Source organism: Triticum aestivum, chromosome 1D (genome assembly GCF_018294505.1).
Source record: "Triticum aestivum cultivar Chinese Spring chromosome 1D, IWGSC CS RefSeq v2.1, whole genome shotgun sequence".
Classification (NCBI taxonomy): Eukaryota; Viridiplantae; Streptophyta; class Magnoliopsida; order Poales; family Poaceae; genus Triticum; species Triticum aestivum.
The window spans coordinates 458,476,314-458,498,143 of NC_057796.1; the positions used below are offsets into that span (position 1 = coordinate 458,476,314).

At 52.5% G+C, this 21,830-nt stretch overlaps 3 protein-coding genes across 3 annotated transcripts; all 3 read left to right on the plus strand.

Moving 5' to 3' along the window:
- Positions 1-6,453: 6,453 nt before the first annotated feature.
- On the plus strand, positions 6,454-8,574 carry LOC123175157 (BTB/POZ and MATH domain-containing protein 1-like). Its single transcript, XM_044590152.1, has 2 exons — positions 6,454-7,212; positions 7,650-8,574. Exons 1-2 carry the CDS (start codon positions 6,581-6,583, stop codon positions 8,572-8,574), a joined length of 1,557 nt encoding a protein of 518 aa, XP_044446087.1. The 5' UTR covers positions 6,454-6,580.
- Positions 8,575-10,604: 2,030 nt separating this feature from the next.
- LOC123160621 (zinc finger BED domain-containing protein RICESLEEPER 2) lies at positions 10,605-13,001 on the plus strand. The gene is made up of 3 exons (XM_044578440.1): positions 10,605-11,056; positions 11,558-12,845; positions 12,997-13,001. The coding sequence occupies exons 1-3, from the start codon at positions 10,685-10,687 to the stop codon at positions 12,999-13,001; spliced, it is 1,665 nt and encodes a 554-aa protein (XP_044434375.1). The 5' UTR covers positions 10,605-10,684.
- A 67-nt stretch (positions 13,002-13,068) lies between these two features.
- Positions 13,069-14,148, plus strand: LOC123175165 (zinc finger BED domain-containing protein RICESLEEPER 3). Its single transcript, XM_044590157.1, has 3 exons — positions 13,069-13,720; positions 13,818-13,894; positions 13,981-14,148. Coding segments are annotated over exons 1-3 (711 nt in total). The 5' UTR covers positions 13,069-13,087; the 3' UTR covers positions 13,982-14,148.
- The last annotated feature ends 7,682 nt before the right edge of the window (positions 14,149-21,830 follow it).

A 21,830-nucleotide genomic window follows, 5' to 3' on the forward strand; every position in this document is an offset into this window, starting at 1 on the left:
AAGGAACTGTGGCAGGGCCTCTAACAGAAAGAGCAAGAACACGTACGGGATAGCAGGAGCAGAAGCACTGGACTTGGGGTCGACATCCTTGCCAGCCATGTCGTCGAGGAGGTTGTCAACGTTGGGGAAGAAGTCGTCGTTGGGGAAGTAGTTGCCGGAGTTCGGGGCGTCCGTGACGAATGTCAGTAGTCGCGCGGAGCGCTCCCCAAAAACCTTATCACTCTTCTCCTGTACAGGACTCAAAGAGGTGCGGTTTCGGAGGTCTACTGTCCCGACCTGCAGTGTATGCCGCAAGCCGGGATGGGGAAGAACGTAGCAGCAGCACAGTGCTCAGGAACATGGTGGCGAGAGGGAGATGATCTTTCTAATGTGTCTCTCTGGAGAGGAGCGACCTCTCTTATATAGGCACAGGAGAGAGAGAGAGAGGCGAACATGCTGCGATGGGAGGAAGAGGTGTACCGTTCGTATTCAATCTCCACTACAGCAAAAAGGTTTCAGCTCCCGTGTGACCGTTCGTATACCCGTCGTGCGTGGCAAAAATTTAGACATCGGCTCGGCTCATTCCCGCAACCCGCGGCGCGTCGCGTCGTGTCGTGACGAGCAGCGGAGGAGGAGCGCGCGTGGATGTCCCTCTTATTCTCATGCTCATACATGTGGGGAAAGAGCCTCCTTTATAAAGAGGTCCAACTCCCTCTAAACTAGCAATATGGACTAAACTTTAGAAGTGCCCCTTGCCTTGCACGAATGGGTTAAGTGGGCCTCTAGGATTTATTAGGAATTTCTGAAATTATTACTGGGCTAGCCCATAAATAGATAAAATTCCAGCATCTTGTTCAGAGATCATGGCATCGGGTACCCAGTAGTGAGACCATACACGATTGCATGGAGCAACGTTAACCACTGTTCAAGAATTCGTCTAATTAATCAGTTAACGGGCCAGTTAATCGCTACTCGTAGGATGGCCGAATCAAATAGCACCTATTCATCGCCTTAACTTGGCGGGCCGATTAACTTGCCTGTGAGACCGATTAATAGGTTGTCAGGCCGATTAATCGCCGCTGGCCCATTAACTTATCGGCAAACACAACCCAAATTTTTGGCCTGTAACCCCTCCCGCCCCCCTCTCACTCCTCAATAGCTATGGTTCGACCAAATCGTAACATATTTTGGTATATTACATAGTTAAGAGCATGAGTGTGGTATCTATACCTACTAATAAAGCAAGGTGCGTTTCTCCGATTTTCCCATTTGTTCACCGTCAAAAATTATTTTTCTAGCCTAGGTGGTACTAAATTTTTGTGCGTAGCAATCCAGAATTTTGTACTGGGCCCCCACACGCTGTGGCCCAGCGAAGCAAGCCCACTTATTTGCCTGCCCATGTAGCTGCTAAACGCCTATTTCTCGCCCTATGCGGTAGTTAGTCGGAGTTCGCACAGGGCGCCCATGACTAGGCCGTCCCATTTAGTTTTTCCGTCCAAATTTATTTTTATTTTTACCTTATTTCGTAGTTCAGAATTTGGAATTTTGTCAATTTTTAAAAATATTTGAATTACAATATCATCTTCCCCTTTTCAAAAATATTTGGAAAATTAATTTATTTTCTTGTTCGCTTTTTTTTCAAATTCAGAAGTATACCAAAATTATTTGTGATTCAAAAAACATGTATTTTAAAAAATATTCGAAATTTGAAATATATTCTTGTTTTAGTAAAATGTACACGGATTCGAAATAATATCGGCATTTAAAAACACATTTTGTAAAGTTGCTCTGAATGTTCAAAACATGTTTCGTTTTCAAAAGTCGGTCAGAAATTAAAAATATGTTTGGGTTTTGATAAAAGGTCCATGTCTTCAAAAAATGATGTTGTTTCAAATTTTGTTCATGTCTTTTCCAAAATGAATGGAATATTAAAAATATTGTTCGTAATTTCAAAAATGTTGTTTTTAATATTCGCTCTGGCCATTGGTTAGCAGTAGGCCTTTATTGCCGTGGCTAGCGGCACGTGGTCGGGTCTTTAAGGTCATGTGTTTGATCGTTGAACACGTTTTTGTTTTGTTTTATTACTCATGCCTCGCAAACACAGCTTATTTCGGTTCCTGCCAGTGAGCTGGCCCAGACGCGAACTGTTGTGCGTCCCACGCGCTATTTGACGCAACTAGCGTCATATATAGTAGCTTTCACGTAGCTGCCCTAAGAAAAGAAAAAAAAATATACGTATAGATTTTGTTCCGTCTATTCCACCCCAATTTTTCAGTTATCCCCCTGATGGGCCAAACAGGACCTACCACGTATTTTTTTCTGTCAGACGGACGAGCAACAAAAAATAAAGGGCACAAGAGGATTGAACTATGGACCTTCCCTATTGTGCCGACGGATAAAACCAACTCAGCTAGCTTGCAATTATGATAGGAACAGCCCCGTCTTGAAATTTTATATTAAATCACACCAGTTTTTATATGTCCCTAAGTTGTCTGGAAATAAGGAGGTTGTGTGAGAATAAGGAAGTTGTCTCTGAGAATTATGAGCAGAATGAGGGACTCCACAAATTATTGTCGGAGGTAACTTGCACGTGCCAATAAAAGACAATATATTGGTTGGCTATAATGGAAAATATTGTGGGCACGTGCTAGAATATGTTGGTTTTGCTCTAACCAATAAAATTTATGGGCACGTAAGCACAAAAATAATTGAAGAGAATAAACCCTGATAATGAAGGGACATTCATGCCTTGTTATGTGCTGATTATGCTAATGAAACAGAATTTATGCGGTGCAATTAGTAATCCATTCTGTTACGTCGTTGTAGGAGAAAATGGTCGAAGCAACCGTGCCTCGAAGGTCGCCGCTCAACAACCAAATGAGGACTCAACCACAACTCCGAGACGGAGGTGGATCCGGGGGAAAAAAAGTTACAGTTGGGTGGTGACCGCCACACCGACCAACCCCATCACTATCAAGATCTTGCGGGCTAAACATGACCCGTGAGAAAAGACCGCAGCTCACCGCTCTGTCGCCCACCGCCGTGGAGACCGTTTTTTATGAACACATTGATTATCTCTCCCACTGCTTGTTGCAAAAATATTATCTCCCCGTTGAAGGCACGAGCATATGTGCTAGTAATACCTAAAAAGAGCCACCTAAAAGATTAGATATATGTTGTCAGGTTCCTATTTAATCTACCGAAGATATATGTTGTCAGGTTCCTATTTAATCTACCGATTAATGGTCGGCCGATTAATCCGGCAAAGAATAAGTAACAAAATATGAATAAATAGGAATTTGTCTTGATCTTTTCCGATCGAAAATCGATATATAGAACCGAATCATAGAGAATTATAAGTAAAACAAATATATACACGAATCATATAAAATTTATAAATAAAGAATGCATATAGAAACCTGAGCCGGGCAAGTACAAAAGATAAAAATAAACAGGAATAAGAAAAAAGAAAGGAAAAATAAAAATGGCAGTCAGCTTCTCCCCACTTGTAATTGGGCTAGGGGCCGACACGACCGGGCCTAGAAGCCTGCTCCCCTCATGTAATTGGGCTGTGGGCCGACACGACCGGGCCAGCAGTGACTGTCAATTGCCCCCTCATCATCTGGGTTACAAGTTCGCGCCACCGAACTCGGCGAGGCGAAGCTTCGATATAATAAACTGGTGGTAACGCTTGTAATGTTCCGAGGTGGGACGATCCCAGCTCTCTTACAGGAGCAGACTTGTACATATACGGTATTTAGTTTTTAAACCAGTGTCTTGCATTTGCATCTTGATGGTTGCCACGTGCGTGTCTGTGAGTGCAGCTCCGTGCCTCCGTCAAAGCATTTCTACTTTGCTTGGGCGAGGGGGGTTCCCGTGCATTGCCTTGCCTGCCAGAGCATTTCCACGTACGGCATTGGGTTCAGAGTTCAGACAGTCGGTAAATGCTTTGTTCTAAGTTATCTATACACCGTGTACGATGCTAAATTGACCAACAAAAATAGTAGTTACATATTGATAGATAAGATTTTCAACAACAAAAATATCTCACGCTCTAGTTGCTTTGGTAGGAGCGAGCAAACACAAGTATCAATAAATTTTTCGGTTATTTGACATGTCTCGGGCATACAGATGTTCTATGCTTTTTTTTTCATTCTGAACTTTATATTTCTGTATTAAGCAATATTTTCACAACTAACTTCGAACACATGCCTAAGCTAGCTAGACTCACCGATGGCAAACATGCATAATTACGTATAATTAGTATATTATCACAATTATGAACAATGATTTTTTTTCCCAATTAGGGTTTCACTACCTCCCGCTGGCGCCGCTGTCGGTCCGCCTTGTCTCCGGTGGGCCTTAGGGCCATGGAGACGCGGTGGATCCTATCCCTTGCCGGTGGGAGAGCTCTGTTTTTACATGTGCCTTCGAGATTTGTTAGAGTTTGTGTCCTACTCAGAAAGGCGAGACGGTGATTTTTTTAAGAAAAGGAGGATGACCCCCGGCCTCTGCATCTGGGAGATGCATGCGGTCACTTTATTGATTATTCTCGAGGAGCTTACAAAGTATTACTACAATATGCCTGAATTCGTCATCTTGGCAACATATGCCACTACTCCTATCCATATGATGAAGGGGTGCTAGCTGGGCCAAATACCCAGACTCACCTAAGCCTATCATCAAAAGCCAGAAGCCCCAGCCGAGCCACATACCGGGTTTGGGGCATAAACTGGTCTGACGCACTCACATGTGTCGTCGCCGCCATCTTCCACAGGTCCGTCTTCAAAGCAGATATTGAGGCTTCTACCTTGTCAGACCACTCTGCCATCGACGCCACCATGACGCCAGACAACTACCTCCTCCTGCATGAGTCCATCACCGCGCATCGGGCCCCGAGTCTCCACTGCGTCACTCCGCCGAGATCCGCCGTCATCAATGTGAGGATGAAGCACCGCTTCACCAAAAAAGCCGCCCACTGGTCCCTCGATCCCGTGTACGCCTCCAAAAATGACGCCCCCAAGGCGGAAATGACACCAACGCGCCGCCATCATTTGATCTACTGATCTAGGGTTTTCCCCGGAGGTAGCGGATAGAGGTCTAGAGCTTCTCCACGGCGATGCCTTCAAGAAGGTAATGACACAAAAGAGTGCCACCAATGCCAGTCTTGCCGTCAAGCCGAGAACGAGGTTTTCACCCGGATCCTCTCGAAGAACCTCCATCAAGCATCGTGTGCACGGGTCGCCGCCGATCTGAGCCGCTGCACATCGAGCAGGCCGCACCGGCCAGATCAGATCTGTCCGGAGGGCGAGCCACGCATGGCACCGACCCAACCACCATGCCTTCCATGCCGCCACCGCCAATCCGAGGTCAGATGGTCCGTCACCGCAGACCCGGCCGCCGCCGAACGCAGCAAAGGGCGCTGCCCGAAGCAGGGCCGGTCGCCGCACCCACCACCATCACCGCCCTAGGCCGAGGCGGCCGCCGCGCCGCTGCCGGTTAAGGCAGGCCCGCCACACCACCAAGGCCAGATCGGACGTGCCACCACACGCTGCAGGGCTCCCCCATGGCGCAGGAGAGAGGGAAGGCCCCCGCCACCGCCGTCAGCCCCCGGGCTATATGCCGGCAGCGTCCTTCGGCGGCGGCGGAAGGAGGGATGGAAGGACGGGCGGCGGCTAGGGTTGCGATCCCGCCCGAGTCGCCCGAGCGGGGGCGACGCGAGGCGAGACGGTGATGGCTCACTAAAGATGAAATAAGGTTCTCCCCCTAGTCCCCGTTCCGGTGATGCGCCTAACATCGTCGGTAGGCGTGTGGAGGTGTGTCTCCGAGGGCTCTGTCCTCGGTCGATTTGCTCGGATATGTTCGTCGTTCGTCTACGTTCACGTGTATTCAGGCTGGATCCTTCCGATCCACGCTACTCTTCATCGGCGACAGTTGCTGTTCTGATGCGATGGTCCTATGGGGTCTTAGCACGACGACTTCCCGACTGTCGACTACAACAAGGTTCGCCCGGCTTCGGTGAGAGAGGGGCGATGACGGCGGCACGTCTTCCGCTCGCTTCAGTGTTTGTAGTCGTTGCTAGGTGGTCTAAGGATCCAGATGTAATTTTTATTATTTTTAGTGTTCGTTATACTCCCACTATCTTTTTTTCCCTCAAAAAAAAAGATGAATAGATTGGATGTTTTTTGAAAAAAAATGAACGATGAATTTTCCTAGCCATAGTTAGCACATCACTGATACTTTCACCCGCAGAAAAAAAGCACGCTGATACTTTCCTGAGATATACTCTTTCTTTCTTTTTGGCGATTTTGGCGAAAAATATGTGTGTCTTTCTGAAGAAGAAAAGAAAAATTGTAGAACCAAAAACAAATAAACTACGTTGCCTGCAAACCCGAAAAAAAGGGGTAAATTCTGTTGCAGCCTTGAGACAAAAGTTGCTCTGGTAGATTTTTTTAGAAAGCCCTACCGATCTTATTTACCGGATCTTCGTCACTGCCATCGTAACAACAGCATATTATATCGAAATGGCATCTCCCACCCACGTAGCTCAAGGTTAGGTTTCTGAGTCCACCAGGTCGATCGAACGCAACCAGATCAAACCATGTCCGCCGCCGGCGTTGTCCGTTTATCGCGGTCGGCCACCAGCGTCGTCGCCAAAGCGGCGAGCGGGTTCCACCTGCTGCGCATCGACGGCTACTCGCAGGCCAAGACGGTCCTCCCCGGCGAGAAGATCTCCTCCACGGGCTTCACCGTCGGCAGCGAGTCCTGGCGCATGGACTACTACCCCAACGGCCGAGACGCCGCCGCGAGATCCAACCACGCCTCTGTCTACATCCAGCTCACCGACGACCGCACCCGGCGCCCCGTCCAGGCGCGGTACAAGTTCAGCCTGCTGGACCACGCCGGCAACACCGCGTACGAGCTCCCGGCCGAGACCGGCTCCTTCACCGGCATCCCCGAACCCGAAGTCGACGACCATTACTACCACCCTTTTTACTCCCCCCGCCCGCGCATGCGCGCCTTCAGGAGCCCTGCCGCTGCCGGCGACGAAGAAGGCCCGGGATGCGGCCACGAGCAGTTCATCGGGAGGGAAGAGCTGGAGCATCTGATCCGCGACGACTTCCTCGTGGTCCGGTGCGACGTCGGCCTTACGGAGATGACGTGCTCGCGTCTGGCAGCGGACGAGATCGACAACTGGGAAGATGATGATGAAGGTGGTGAGGCGGAGGAGGGGTACTTCGGAGCACCAACTTATTATCCTCCCCATCCCGGACGGGGTCGACGCCGTCGTCAGCCGGACGACACCGAGTACGTCAAGTGGTGTTTGGCCCAGCGGCCTGGTGAGCCGCGGATCCGGCAGGGACGATAGGTCGGCGGCCAATATGCATGAGCGGTGACAAGCATGAATTACAACAATAACGTTTTTAGGCCGTGATTCCTTCCTTTCTTACTCCCGTTGTTGATCTTAATAATTCTGTGGGCTATGGCCATCTGATCACGGCAGCTAGCGCAATAGTTACCCTACTATACTTTGTATATCGCGCGTGAGAATGCTCCTGATATATTCATAGATGGAAACCAACAATATATACGCCGCCATTTATGCAAAGTCTTTGTCTTCTAGGTTACCTACAGTTCAATCAGGGTCTCGTCTGTACTGGCGTGTGCAGATCAAGGATTCGTCCGCGGCCGGCAGCGGGTGGGTCTTCGTCTACCTGCAGATCCGGGCTAGCCGCGCCAACGACAACGACTACACTGTCATGGCGCGATTCAGGATCTGCTTACTCGGCCAAGACAGGCGAGAGGTGCCATCCTACGGCAGACAGTCGGGCCAGATCCGCGCCTTTGCTCCCGGGGACGAACGGGGATACCGCCGCTTCATCGAGGCTTGCGCCTTGCACGGCTACCTGGGAGACCAGGATCGATTCAGAGTCAGAGTCAGGTGCAATTAATATCCTCCTCTACGGCATTTGCGCCGAACCCGCTCTCGCCCAGCGGCCCGTCATCGTAGCACCGTCCGACCTGCACCGGCAGCTCCTTGCCCTATTGAGGAGCGGACGGAGAGGGGACGTGGCGTTCTCGGTGGGCGGCGAGCTGTTCGCGGCGCACAAGTACATGCTCGCCGCTCGGTCCCCCGTGTTCATGGCGGAGCTCTTCGGCCCAATGCAAGCGAAGAACAGTCCTGTAGTGCGGGTAGACGACATGGAGCCGAGTGTCTTCGAGGCCATGCTCGAGTTCATCTACAGCGACTCGCTGCCGGAGATCGACGTCGGCGAGACGCTGGAGATGGCCCAACACCTCCTCGTGGCGGCCGATAGGTATGATCTGCAAAGTTTGAAGTCGATCTGCAAGGACATGTTGTGTGGCAACATTGACACGCGCACGACAGCAACCGCCCTAACACTGGCCGAGCAGCATGGTTGTGGCGGGCTGAAGGACGCATGCATATTGTACCTCTCGGCACGGGCACCTGGAGGCCGTCATGGTGAGCGACGGCTTTCCACACCTGACAGAGAGCTGCCCCGCCCTCCACATGGACATCGTCGACCAGACCAAGTCCGTGTCTCACGTTCTCAAGATTATCGGCTACTCTAAAACCAAAACGCTCGGCGGCTACCACAATTGCCTCACATCCACAGTGTTCGTCATACGAGGCCGGCGCTGGTGCGTGGAGTACTACCCTGATGGCCACAATTCGGAACACACGGGCTGGATATCCATCTTTGTCGGGCTTGATCGCTCCGACGCCACTGCAGCCACCGCTCAGGGTGGACACGGTCCGGGCCGGTCCGGTCCCGGTCCGAGCCGTCGTTTGGACCGGCCGCCGGCGGGCCGGACCGGACCGGACCGAGGAGGCGAGCGGTCCTGTTTTGGGGGACCGGACCGGCATCGACGAAGCCCGAGCCAGACCGACTGGACCGAATGGACCGGCCAACAACTACCGGCGTCGATGTGTGTGAGTGCAGCGGCGAGGTGGGCTACTTGCATGACTGATGGGACGAAGTGGAGGACGTGCGCGAGCGCCTACGTGCGCGAGAAATTAGCTAACAACTGAAACTTGGGCGAAAGCAACAAACTGAATTTTCTGAACCTGTTGAAACTGAACCAACGTGGCTCTCTCTCTCCGTAACTACCAGTCCTAGTCTCTAGTGCATCATCGCACAAGCTTATCTAGATGAGTTTGTTACGGAGGTTGTTAGCGTAGTGGCCGCACCTGCATCCTCCTCTTCTCTGTTCATTTGTAACACTCGACAGATACATGAACATACGACCTGCTACTCTCCTATTGCTCCTTCTTACACTGACGAAACTGACGAAACTGAAGTGCGTGAGAAATCCCGACGAGCACAGAGGGACTCCTCGAACAGCAGCGGTGGCTTCACCTTCAGAGCGTTCGGATCATGCCCAGTTATACCTGGTCGTGCCGGCGACGCGTTTTCATACCTGGGGCAGCTGGTAGCCGGTGTACGTGCTGTCGCCATGGCAGGATTGCTGCCAGGTTTGGGGTCGACTCCATGGTCGAGAACTTCAGATCGGCGCCGGTGCACGCACGGCAGCGATGGCGAGCGGCGCCAAGAGGCTATGTCGCACTGGAAAGTGAGGAAGGGATGAGAGGGGAAGCTCGGGGACATGATGGTTCACACGGGGGCTGCCGCTGGCCACGACGACGAGGCACGGCAGCGGCGGTGACTACATTTTCTCGGTCCGACCGAGTGGCTCGGTTAAAGACCGGACCGGACCGACAGTTTCTCGGGCCGAAAATTGCAGCCCGGACTGACCAGTTTTCCTACCGGTCCTGGACCGTACGGTCCGGTCCTTAACGGGCCCCGAGCGGGCCGAAAGGCTTGCTCGTGTCGTCCACCCTGAGCCACCGCCACCAAAGCGTGGTATGGGATCAGTTTGCTCACCCTCGACGGAAGCCCGGTGGCATCGTGCAGAATCGCTAGCAAGAAACTATGCAAGTGATATACTGAAAACAATCGCCTAGCGCTCCCGCTCCTCGCCGAAGGCCGCTCCGGCCCCGGCGACCACGGCCCTCGACGGTTGCCACTCCGGCGCCGCCGCCCACCCGCGCTCGCGCATGGATTCACCCTCCCCCCGGCGGCCGCGGCCGCGAGCTCCGTTGGATGGATTCTAGCCCATCTGCCGCTGGATCCGCCAGCCCTGCTGTGCCCCGTTCCTACTGTGCTGCGCTTCGCGACGGGCCCCTTGTGTCCTCCGAGGGCGCCTCGCCGCCGTCCCCGCACCCGACCCTGAGATCCGAGGTCCACCGTGTTTCACCTGACGCCGCCCCGGCGGACGCGCGACCTTGGGAGACGGCTCGGAGCCGCAAGCGCCTGCGCCCGCGCTCTCCCCGACGCCGCCGCCCATCCGTTGCTTCTGGGCGACGCCTAAATCTGGACGTCGAACTCGAGCTTTCAGGCTCGGCCCGGGGTCGCCCAGGCTCGGCCCGAGTTTGATTCGGCCCGAGAAACAAAAAGGCCGAGCCGAGCTGCGTTATTGGGCTTGTTTCGGCCTCGGGCCGAGCCCAGCTCGGCTCGAGCCAGCCCGTGAGCTCGTCCAACTATACAGCCCAAAGTGGCCCAGCACCAGTCACTTGACCTAGCGCTCTACCTCACCCCGAGCAGCACTCATCCTCTTTCCCCCCAGCGCTAGGTTAGCCAGCCTCCGCCGGCCGCCGCCATCGCAGTTCCTTCTGTCGCCGATGACACACACGCCGCTTGTCCAGATCGCCCAAGGAGCCATGGAGAAGAAGAAAGAGAGGTCATTGACCTCCATTCTTGGGAAGGAGCCAGCGATTGGAAAAAAGAAGAAGGGCAGAAGCAAGACCTCCAGCTCCATGGACGCCGGCATCGAGCCGTCCGTTCGCTCCAAGGCCAATCCAAGCATCGTCCTTGTTGACCCGCTTGTGAGGGCAAAGCAGCAGGCGCGAGCACTGCCACCCCCGCCTCCGCCTCGGCGTCTACCTGACAACAAAGGTATCGGCGCGCGGGCGGCAGCTGTTGTTGCATCCGGCTGGACCGGCTCCGCGAACACCTCCGTCACGCCTACTTCTCCGGCTGAAGCTGACTCCTGGGTAAGCACAAAGCAGTGGCCTGCTCTTCTTTCCTCTGGATATAAATAAAGCTTGTGAGCTTGTTGTGTGATGCATAGGGATAAGCCAGAGAACAACAAAAGAAGTAGTAAATTTCCTATTGTTTCCACTTGATTTATGCCGATCTGCTATTGTCCATTATAATCAGTTGTGCTTAAGTAATTGATTGTTTCCTAAAGATTTGCATATGACTAAGTCTAACCCAATATTTTGTAGGAGGAATCAAGTTATTATTTGGCTGTTCGTTGGGCGCGTTTGAATGTATATGTTGTACAACATTGGGTGCATTTGAGTGTATATACTGTCTAAAAAGTGAGTATTTATGCCCATGTAATGCCCCTGTTTATTGAGGGCTCAATTGTTTTGTTGTAGAAACTATAGATGGATGCATATGTTTAACTTCATTCTTGCTGTCCTAATCTCAGTATACTTGCCATACAAATATTTAGTGGATTTTCCTTCAAAATATCATTGTTTGAACAGGAACATGAGCCGGAAGAGGATCGTGTCCAGGAGCAGGATGAGGAAGAGAAGGATGAGAATGTGTATGTGCCTGCTGATGAGTCCGAGTCTGAGGAAGAAGAGAACTCGTATGATCTTAGAGATGACATGTCAGAGGATGAAATGGATATTGTTCAGTCCCCTGGAGGTGAGACTGATGTGTTTGTTGTTAGTTCAGAAGAAGACAATGCAAGAACAGGAGAGAAACACAAGAAAGGGGTGAAAGTCAAGCGCAAGGTCACTACCAAGGGCAGTAGCAAGTCCAGTACTAGCAGGGAGAGTTCAGATTGTTGGACTTTTTTTGAGAAGGTGATGGTGAAATCAGAAAAGGATCCTAAGGTTGAAGAGTTGAAGGCAAAGTGCATGCATTGCCACAATTTATACATATATGTTCAAGGTTCAAGCACCACAACACTTAATAGGCATATGAAGAAGTGTAAGATCTTCAAGAACAAGGTTGCGACGAAACTTATACAATCACGGCTTGGGTACAAGCCGTCCAATGTTAGAGGTGAATCCGGTCTTCCTCTAGGTGTGCCATCCAATGGGTATGAGCACACAACTATGAAGGAGTTGATTGCAAAAATGGTGGCTGTCCATAACTACTCATTCAGGATGGTGGAACATGAGTGGTTCAATATTGTGATGAAGTACTCGAACCCGCTATATCAAGAAATTGGTAGGAAGGCAATAAGAGCTGAGTGTTTGAGGGTTTTCAATAAAGAGAAGGAAATCCTTAAGGCAGCCCTGAAGAATGTGGACCACATTAGTCTCACTACAGATATGTGGACAAGTAACCAAACCATTTCTTATATGTGTGTAGTGGCACACTATATAGATAAACATTGGAGGATGCAGACTCGTGTGCTTGCGTTCATGGAGTTGGACCCCCCTCATAGCGGAAACGTCATGGCTGTTGCGTTGTTTGAATGTGTGACTGAATGGAAGATAGAAAACAAGATAGTGTCCATCACACTAGACAATGCATCAAACAATGATTCAGCTGTTAGAGATTTGAAGGCAATGTTTTCTGTTCGAAGAGGGACAGACTTTGAAGCCAAATATTTCCATGTCCGGTGTTGTGCTCACATTGTCAACTTGGTAGTGCAGGATGGGACAGCCTGCATGAGCACTTTGGTAACGAACCTAAGGGAGACAGTGAAGTACTTCAAGAAGTCCCCTTCCCGGCTGCACAAATTTGTTGAGATTTGCAGGAGTTTAGGCCTTAAAATTGGAGCGCATTTGACCCTAGATGTTTGCACGAGGTGGAGTTCTACATACAAGATGTTGGAAACTGGCCGACCATATAGGCAAGCCTTGGTGTCTTATGCTGATTCGGATGCCAACTACAAGTGGAAGCCTACAAACAAAGAATGGGATATGTTTCAGCTTATTGAACCATTGTTGTTTGCTTTTGCTAGAGTGACTACAGCCTTTTCGGGTCAATCATATCCCACCGCCAACATATTTTACCCCCACATTGTGAGTATCAAAATTGCTTTGAGAAAAGCCATGGTTCATAAGGACAAAACCTACAATGCTATGGGACATGCTATGATGGACAAGTTCAACAAATATTGGGAAGAACCAAACAATGTCATGGTTCTTGCCACTTTCCTGGATCCAAGGTACAAAATGAAGTACGTGGATTGGTGCTTTGGGCAGATCTATGATGAGGATAAGGCTGAAACTGAGTTGTCTGCATTCAAGAAAGATTTGGACAAGTTGTATGAGAAATTTGATTCTCAAAAGAGGCAAGCTGAACCTCAATGCAAGAATACTTGCAATACAAGTACCTCAATGCCACCTGCAGATTCTGAGTTTCTCTCATTCTTATCATCCACTTCTACAAAACGATCTAAGAGTGAATTGAGAAACTATACGGATGATGCAAATGAGGGTATGGTTGCCACTTTCAATCTGCTAGAGTGGTGGAAGGTGAATGCACTTAGGTATCCTGTGTTGGCAAACATGGCAAGAAGATTCTTAACTATCCCTGCTAGCTCGGTGTCTTCTGAATCCAGTTTTAGCACCGGTGGAAGAATTCTGGATGATTATCGAAGCTCTCTAAAACCATACATGGTGGAGGCCTTGGTGTGTGGCGGAAGCTATATCAAGGGTGCGCACAAAGACTTAAATGTGTTGGTATGATTTCGATCTATGTTTTATGTCGTATGATTTCAATATGCATCATGTTATTGCCATAAACTAAAAATCTAATGGATAACTTGCACAAAACTAGGATGTGGAAGAAGATGATGAGGAGGAGGATGTGGAGAAGGTCAAATTGCCTAAAAGTGTGGCAGATTGCAACTACTAGTAAGTATGTTACCTGTAAGATTTTTTTAGTTTACTTCTGTTACTTGTAGGCTTTTCTTATTTACAATAACCATTGTTACATGTAGGATACATTGTAGGGAGAAGACCATCAAGATGCATTTGTTAAATTTGCACATGGAAGTAAATCAAGCAATGGATCTATATTGGTCGTCACCCTTGAATGATGGAGTTCTTGCATGGCTTATGTTGCCTGAACTTTAGATGTGACATATGTCAACTTCTCAACCTTGGACTATTAAGTTTATGTTGTCATTGAACTTTGAACTATGGATGTGACATATGTCATCTTATTTTGCTAAACTCATGAATGGTTTATGTTCATCTCAATTTCTTCAGTGCTGTCCAAACTTGGGTGCATTTGATGTCCAAATTTCAGTGTACTTGCTGTCCAAACCTGTGTGTATTTTTCTGTCAATAGTTTCAGACATTCAGTGTTAATGCTGTCCAAACTTGGGTGTATATGTTGTCAAAGTTTCAGGCTTTCAGTGTTGATGCTGACCAAAGTTAGCACTTGGGTGTATTTGCTTAAGAGTATTTGCTGTCAAAGTTAGCACTTAGTACATATAAATACTACTATATTAGAAAGAAAGGGAGTAGTCTGCACGCTGATGTGCAGTGCACACGAGCTGCCGAGTTGGACCGAGCCAGCACACAGCTCGGGTCGAGCCTGCTACTTAGGCTCGCCTGAGCAGTTAGCTCGGGCTGGCTCGGCGGCGAGTGCCCGAGGTGCTACAGCACTGGCCACCCTCACTCGGAGTGTCGGCGCGCCATCTGTTGCCGCCGCTGCCGCTTCCCTGGCCACGTCGCCCGGGACTGCACCGCCCCGCGCTCCTCGGCCTCCTCCGCTGAGCCACCGTCCAAGCGCCGCCGTGAGCCATCTCCGTGGCAGGGCGCCCCCCCCCCCCTTCCCCGGCAGCTTCTGCGGACTCGGGTTCGAGCGTCGCCGGCCCAAGCCACCCCGTGTCTTCCGGGCGTGGGGGGCTGTCCTCGCCTGCCTCGGACTCCCCTCCTCCAAGCTCGCCCCGTTCCGACCCCGCTGCCACCTCGAGCACGACACCCGTGGTCCTCTCCGGGCACCCCGCTCTCCGCGAGCTGCGGTTCCGCGTTGAGGTCGAGATCGCCGGCATCCCTGACCAGGCATGGGACCGATCTTCCGTCGAAACCATGCTTGCGCCCTTCCTGGAGATTGAGCACCTCCTCCCCTCCACCCGCGACGGCAGCGACATGTCGAGATTCCGGTTCACGGCCTGGACTGCGAACCCGGACGCCATCCCCTGACAAAGCTTCCCCTGCGGGAGACAGGATGAGGTCTCCTGCTGATGACTGCGCCAATCCCAGTCTGTCACACCGCTGCTCGCCCCCTGCCCAACCAATGGCAAGCCCGAGGGATACACCGGCACTTGCGACAAGCACGTCACCTGCCGCGGCCGACGCCAGGCCACAGGACCAGACAGAGGTGGTGCCCACCAGCCCGCTGCGGGCCCACAACACTCTTGAGCCAATCGGCGTTCGCGCACAAGATTCCCCTGCTAATCATTGCCAGGCCCTAACCATTGCCCCATGCAACGCGTCCACCCCTAGCCGCCCAGATGGAAATGATCCGACGGCTGAGCTGCGCCTGGAGCGCTTCGTTTCCTCCATCCAGCATGCCACTACGCCGATCCTCCCTCTGCCGCCGCAACACTGTTCCTCTGAACTTCAATCCGCGGCGTAGCGGGCGTATCGCCAAAGCGGACCGTGGCTTCGAATCTGAGATGAAGGCCAAGCGCGTTCTGCTTCGTCCGCTCGGCCTCCTAGACGATGACGAGCCCATATCGGATTCCATCTTGGAGAAGTATGCACGCATGTTTGACCGCCCCCTTGCCGCCGACACGATCGCCGCACTCGCTGACTACCATGGATGGCAAGTCCCTGCTGACCCTCTGGCTGACCGGGCTCCCGCTGTCGCACCAATCATCGCCGAGGCCTAATGTGCGTCCTTGCCACACGACGTGAAGATACTATGTTTCCCATGGAGTACAACCAACGTATAATCTTCTGGAACGTGCGGGGCCTCAACTGTCCCGCTAAGCGCAGCGCCGTGTGCTCTGTCATTGCCTCCGCGAACCCCTCTATTGTTTTCCTTCAAGAAACAAAACTTGCTGCCGTCTCGCCGCCTCTTGTTACCGAGACTCTTGGTGCGCCCTTCGCGGATTTCTTCTTCCTGCCGGCGGCGGAGACACGCAGGGGCATCCTGCTGGCCTGGCGCAGCGACATGGTCACTCTGTCCCACCCTACCGTCGGCGCCCACTTCATTAACGCGCTGGTTAGCCCATGTGATGGCGGCCCACATTGGTGGGTGACTGGCGTCTACGGACCCCTTTCGTCGCATCTTCGCACGCCTTCGCTCCACGGCAAAGCATCTTCAGCGGTGGAGTTCCAAGCTCGTGGGAAACATCTCACTTCAGCTCAGCGTCGTCCGTGAGCTCATCGCGCGATTCGACGCGGCCCAAGATTCCAGGCCCCTCTCTCCTGCGGAGACCTGGCTGTGGCGCAAGCTTAAGGCTTCATACCTCGGGATGGCATCTCTGGAGCGTTCCTTGGCCAGGCAGCGTGCGCGCTTCAACTTCCTCAAGGACGGTGACACCAATCCGAACTTCTTCCGCCTGCACGCGGCCCAGAGGACCCGCAAAAACTCCATCTTCCAGCTCCAGGTGAACGGCTCTCCGGTGTCCAGTCACGCGGAGATCGCGGAGGCTGCGTTTGATCACTTCACGGCTATCCTCGGCACCCCGACCGAGCGCCAGTCCTCCATTGACCTCGACGCCCTCGACCCGCGCTCGTTCGAGCTACATGACCTCGAGCTGCCCTTCTCTGAGGCCGAGATCTGGGATGCCATCAAGCAGCTGCCAAAGGGGCGTGCGCCGGGGCCTGACGGGTTCACCTCCGAATTTCTCTGCGCCTCCTGGCCGACCATCAAGGACGATTTTGTCGACGCGTTCGACAAGCTCTACCATCTTAATGGCCAGGGTTTCCAACGGCTCAACGAGGCGCTCCTCACTCTGATCCCGAAGAGGCCCGACGCCGGCACGCTCTCTGATTTTCGGCCGATCAGCCTGATCCATCTTGTGGCTAAACTCTTTGCCAAAGTGCTCTCTCTCCGCCTTGCGCCCTGCCTCGGCGCCATAATCTCCACCAGCCAGAGCGCCTTTGTGGCTGGTCGCTGCATCCACGACAATTTTTTGCTCGTTCAGCAAACTGCTTGGCAACTGCACAACCTCCGGCACCCTCGCGTCATGCTCAAGCTCGACATCGCGCGCGCTTTCGAATCTGTCTCTTGGGCTTTTCTTCTTGAGACCCTCCAGCACCTCGGCTTTGGCGACCGTTGGCGCGAATGGATTTGCATTCTCCTGAGCACCGCCAGCACCCGCGTCCTCGTCAATGGCACCCCGGGACCGCCTATCCTGCACCGCTGCAGCCTGTGGCAAGGAGATCCCGTCTCCCCTATGCTGTTCGTCATGGTGATCGACACCCTCAACAGCCTCATCTGCCGGGCCGCCAGCGACTCTGTGCTCCAGCGTCCCACTGCACGCCACATGTCTTCGAGCATATCCTTATACGCGGACGACGTGGTGATCTTCTGCCATCCTGACGCGCGCGACCTCACCGCCGTCCGCCACCTACTTCGCGTCTTCGGCGCTGCTTCTGGATTGCACACCAACCTTGCCAAATGTACTGCTACACCCATCCAATGTGCGCCCGTGGACCGCGCCGCGATCACCGCCAATTTCGCCTGCCCGATCCAGAAATTCCCTACTACATACCTGGGCTTGCCACTCTCCATCCGCAAGATCAAAACCACTGACCTGCAACCGATCGTCGACAAGCTGGAGCGGCGACTTTCGCCCTGGTGGGCCTCCTTGATGTCACGCGGTGATCGACTCGCGCTCTGCAGGCACGTCCTTTCGGCCATGCCCGTCCACATCCTCACCGCGATGGCCATCAATCCCCCGATCTTGAAACAGATCAACCGCCTCATCCGCAGTTTCCTCTGGTATGGGCGTAAAGAGGCCAGTGGTGGCCACTACCTTGTGAGTTGGCGTCATGTCTGCCGGCCAATCTCCCTTGGCGGTCTAGGAATCCCTGATCTCCAGCGCGCAGGCATCTCCCTGCGCACTCGTTGGCTCTGGCTCAAGAGCACGGACAATTCACGCCCGTGGCAGCACCTTCATATGCCGACCTGCCCGGAGGTACAAGCCATCTTCAGAGCCTCCACCGTTTGGACGATCGGCGATGGACGCACGTGTAAATTCTGGGAAGACCACTGGCTTGACGGCCGATCCTTGGCTGAGATCGCGCCCCTTGTCTATGGCGCCGTGCCCAAGCGCAGGCGCAAGGTGCGCTCGGTGCGCGACGGGCTGCTCGATCGCGCATGGATCGCTGACATCCAGGGTGCCATGGGTGCGGCGATGGTTGTGCAGTATATCGCCCTGTGGCGCCGGCTCTGCCTTGTCAACCTATCGGACGCGCCGGACAGGCTCGCCTGGCGCTGGACTACCTCAGGCTCCTACACCGCCCGATCCTGCTACAAGGCTCTCTTCCTGGGTTCCACTACTGACCCGAATTGGCGCATCACCTGGCGCTCCTGGGCGCCGCTCCGCATCAAATTCTTCGTTTGGCTTGCGCTCCTTGGCCACTGCTGGACTGCCGATCGCCTGGCGCACCACGGCCTTCCCCACGAGCCGGTCTGCATCCTCTGTGATCAGGAACCGGAGACCATGCAGCACCTTCTGGTTGGATGCTCCCTCTCCCGCCAAATTTGGCACGAGGTGCTCTCGTGGTGCCGGTCCACCGCACCCATCCCCAACCCCGACAAGGAGTTCACCGGGTGGCTATCCTCTACTCTCTTTGACACTACGAGCTGCCTGCGCCGTGGCCTCACTTCTCTCGCCATCCTTACCGCATGGCACATCTGGCGGCACCGCAACAGCTGCCTCTTTGATGGCGTTTCACCGGCCGCTGGTCGAGCTGTGGCGATGATACGCGACGACGCCCGGCTGTGGGCTCGCGCTGGAGCCGCAGGGCTGGCCCTGCTCCTGCCCGAGTAGTCAACTAGCCCGGTTACGGCCGACACGCCCGCTTTCTCCGCATGTCACCCCCCGCCCTCTACGCGCCATCCCTGTGTACTCGTTAGTCGGCTGGATCTGCAGGTAGACGGAGACCCAACCGGCGTCGGGCGAACTCTTGCCGTCGGGGTAGATCTTCACGCACCAGTCATAGACCCCGGCGCCGAACGCGTCGGGGGTCATGTGTCCGCCAGTGCCGACACACTTGGCGCGTCCGGAGTACCCGTCGATCTCGACGACCTTCGATCCGAACCGGGGTGTCCTGCGCCACGCCACAATGTCCGAGGCGGTTTGCCATCACTAGTAGAAAAGAGGGCTTTGGTTCAGGCCGAGTTAGCCCATTAGTCCCGGTTCAGTCCAGAACCGGGACCAATGGGGGCACTGGTCCCGGTTCGTGAGGTCAGGGGCCTGCCAGGCCTCGTGGGGGCATTGGTCCCGGTTCGTCTGGCCCCTTTGGTCCCGATTGGTGGAACGAACCGGGACCAATGGGCCTCGCTCCTGGCCCACTACCATTGGTCCCGGTTGGTGGCTTGAACCGGGACCACAGGCTGCCCTTTAGTCCCGGTTCATGCCACGAACCGGGACCAATGAGGTGCCTATATATACCCCTCGCCCGCGAGCAGAGCACTCCAGTGCTCTGTTTTTCTCTGGCCGGCAAGGGGAGGGCTTTGTGGTGCTCTAGCTCACCTCCTATGCACATGAGGTGTTCGATGAAATGGCCGAGCCACACTAGTTAAGCTTTCTCCTCTCGAAGCTCGACCTCAAAGCTCCATTTTCCTCGAGATTTGTCTAGGTTTAGCGGCCCGTCACGTCCCATAGATTTTATTTATCTAGGAGGTATGTGAACCGGAAATTCCAACCGACCCTATTGTCGAGAGGTTAAATTTAGTTGAAGAAGAAAAAAATTACTTGAAGGAAAAAATAAAAAAAATTGAGGAGGAGAAGATGATATTGGAGTTGCATGTTGCGGATGTCGTCGATGATCACAAGATCAAGATGGATGCAATGCGCTTGAAGATTAGAAAGATTAGAAAATATGCCATTCATACCGAGGCTTGGTATCATTATGCCGTTGGATCAATTGTTACCTTGGTTGCGATTATGATCGCATTTGTTTTCACATTGAAATGTTTTACATAGTTTCAATGTATGGTTTAATTAATTAGATGCTCTGGAGAGCTATATGTTGTTAGATGAGAGCTATGTATGTACTTTGGTTTTAATGTGATGATGAACTTCTATTAATTTGGTCACTTAATTATCTATTCATGATGTTCTGTAATGGTTTTTGACACACTTAATTATATAAAATGCACGCAGATGAACCGGCAATGGATGTACGGTGACAGACACACCTCCGAGTACATTAAGGGCGTGCATGATTTTCTCGAAGTGGCTGAGGCAAACAAGCAGAATGGTTTTATGTGTTGTCCATGCCCTACATGTGGGAATACGAAGTCTTACTCTGACCGGAAAATCCTTCACACCCACCTGCTTTACAAGGGTTTCATGCCACACTATAATGTTTGGACGAGGCACGGAGAAATAGGGGTTATGATGGAAGACGGCGAAGAAGAAGAGGACGATGACAACTATGTGCCCCCTGAATACGGTGATGCTGCAACGGGGGAAGCTGCTGAAGATCAAGAGGAACCAGACGATGTGCCCAATGATGCTGCAACGGGGGAAGCTGCTAAAGATCAAGAGGAACCAGTGCCCGATGATGATGATCTCCGCCGGGTCATTGTCGATGCAAGGACGCAATGCGAAAGTCAAAAGGAGAAGCTGAAGTTCGATCGCATGTTAGAGGATCACAAAAAAGGGTTGTACCCCAATTGCGAAGATGGCAACACAAAGCTCGGTACCGTACTGGAATTGCTGCAGTGGAAGGCAGAGAATGTTGTGCCTGACAAAGGATTTGAGAAGCTATTGAAAATATTGAAGAAGAAGCTTCCAAAGGATAACGAATTGGCCGACAGTACATACGCAGCAAAGAAGGTCGTATGCCCTCTAGGATTGGAGATGCAGAAGATAAATGCATGCCCTAATGACTGCATCCTCTACCGCGGTGCGTATAAGGATCTGAACGCATGCCCGGTATGCGGTGCCTTGCGGTATAAGATCGGACGAGATGACCCTGGTGATGTTGACGGTGAGCCCCCCAGGAAGAGGGTTCCGGCGAAGGTGATGTGGTATGCTCCTATAATACCACGGTTGAAACGTCTGTTCAGAAACGAAGAGCATGCCAAGTTGATGCGATGGCACAGTGAGGACCGTAAGAAAGACGGGAAGTTGAGAGCACCCGCTGACGGGTCGCAGTGGAGAAAAATCGAGAGAAAGTACTGGGCTGAGTTTGCAGCTGACCCAAGGAACGTATGGTTTGGTTTAAGCGCGGATGGCATTAATCCTTTCGGGGAGCAGAGCAGCAATCACAACACCTGGCCCGTGACTCTATGTATGTATAACCTTCCTCCTTGGATGTGCATGAAGCGGAAGTTCATTTTGATGCCAGTTCTCATCCAAGGCCCTAAGCAACCCGGAAACGACATTGATGTGTACCTAAGGCCATTAGTTGAAGAACTTTTACAGCTGTGGAATGAAAACGGTGTACGTACGTGGGATGAGCACAAACAGGAGGAATTTAACCTGCACGCGTTGCTGTTTGTAACCATCAACGATTGGCCCGCTCTCGGTAACCTTTCAGGACAGACAAACAAGGGATACCACGCATGCACGCACTGTTTAGATGACACTGAAAGTATATACCTGGACAAATGCAGGAAGAATGTGTACCTGGGCCATCGTCGATT

Coding starts and splice junctions, on each gene's coding strand:
- LOC123175165 (XM_044590157.1), top strand. CDS start 13,088: ATGGTTCATAAGGACAAAACCTACAATGCTATGGGACATGCTATGATG. Junction 13,721..13,817: donor ACAAAGACTTAAATGTGTTG/GTATGATTTCGA, acceptor GCACAAAACTAG/GATGTGGAAGAAGATGATGA.
- LOC123175157 (XM_044590152.1), top strand. CDS start 6,581: ATGTCCGCCGCCGGCGTTGTCCGTTTATCGCGGTCGGCCACCAGCGTC. Junction 7,213..7,649: donor GGTGGTGAGGCGGAGGAGGG/GTACTTCGGAGC, acceptor TGGCGTGTGCAG/ATCAAGGATTCGTCCGCGGC.
- LOC123160621 (XM_044578440.1), top strand. CDS start 10,685: ATGACACACACGCCGCTTGTCCAGATCGCCCAAGGAGCCATGGAGAAG. Junction 11,057..11,557: donor CGGCTGAAGCTGACTCCTGG/GTAAGCACAAAG, acceptor TTGTTTGAACAG/GAACATGAGCCGGAAGAGGA.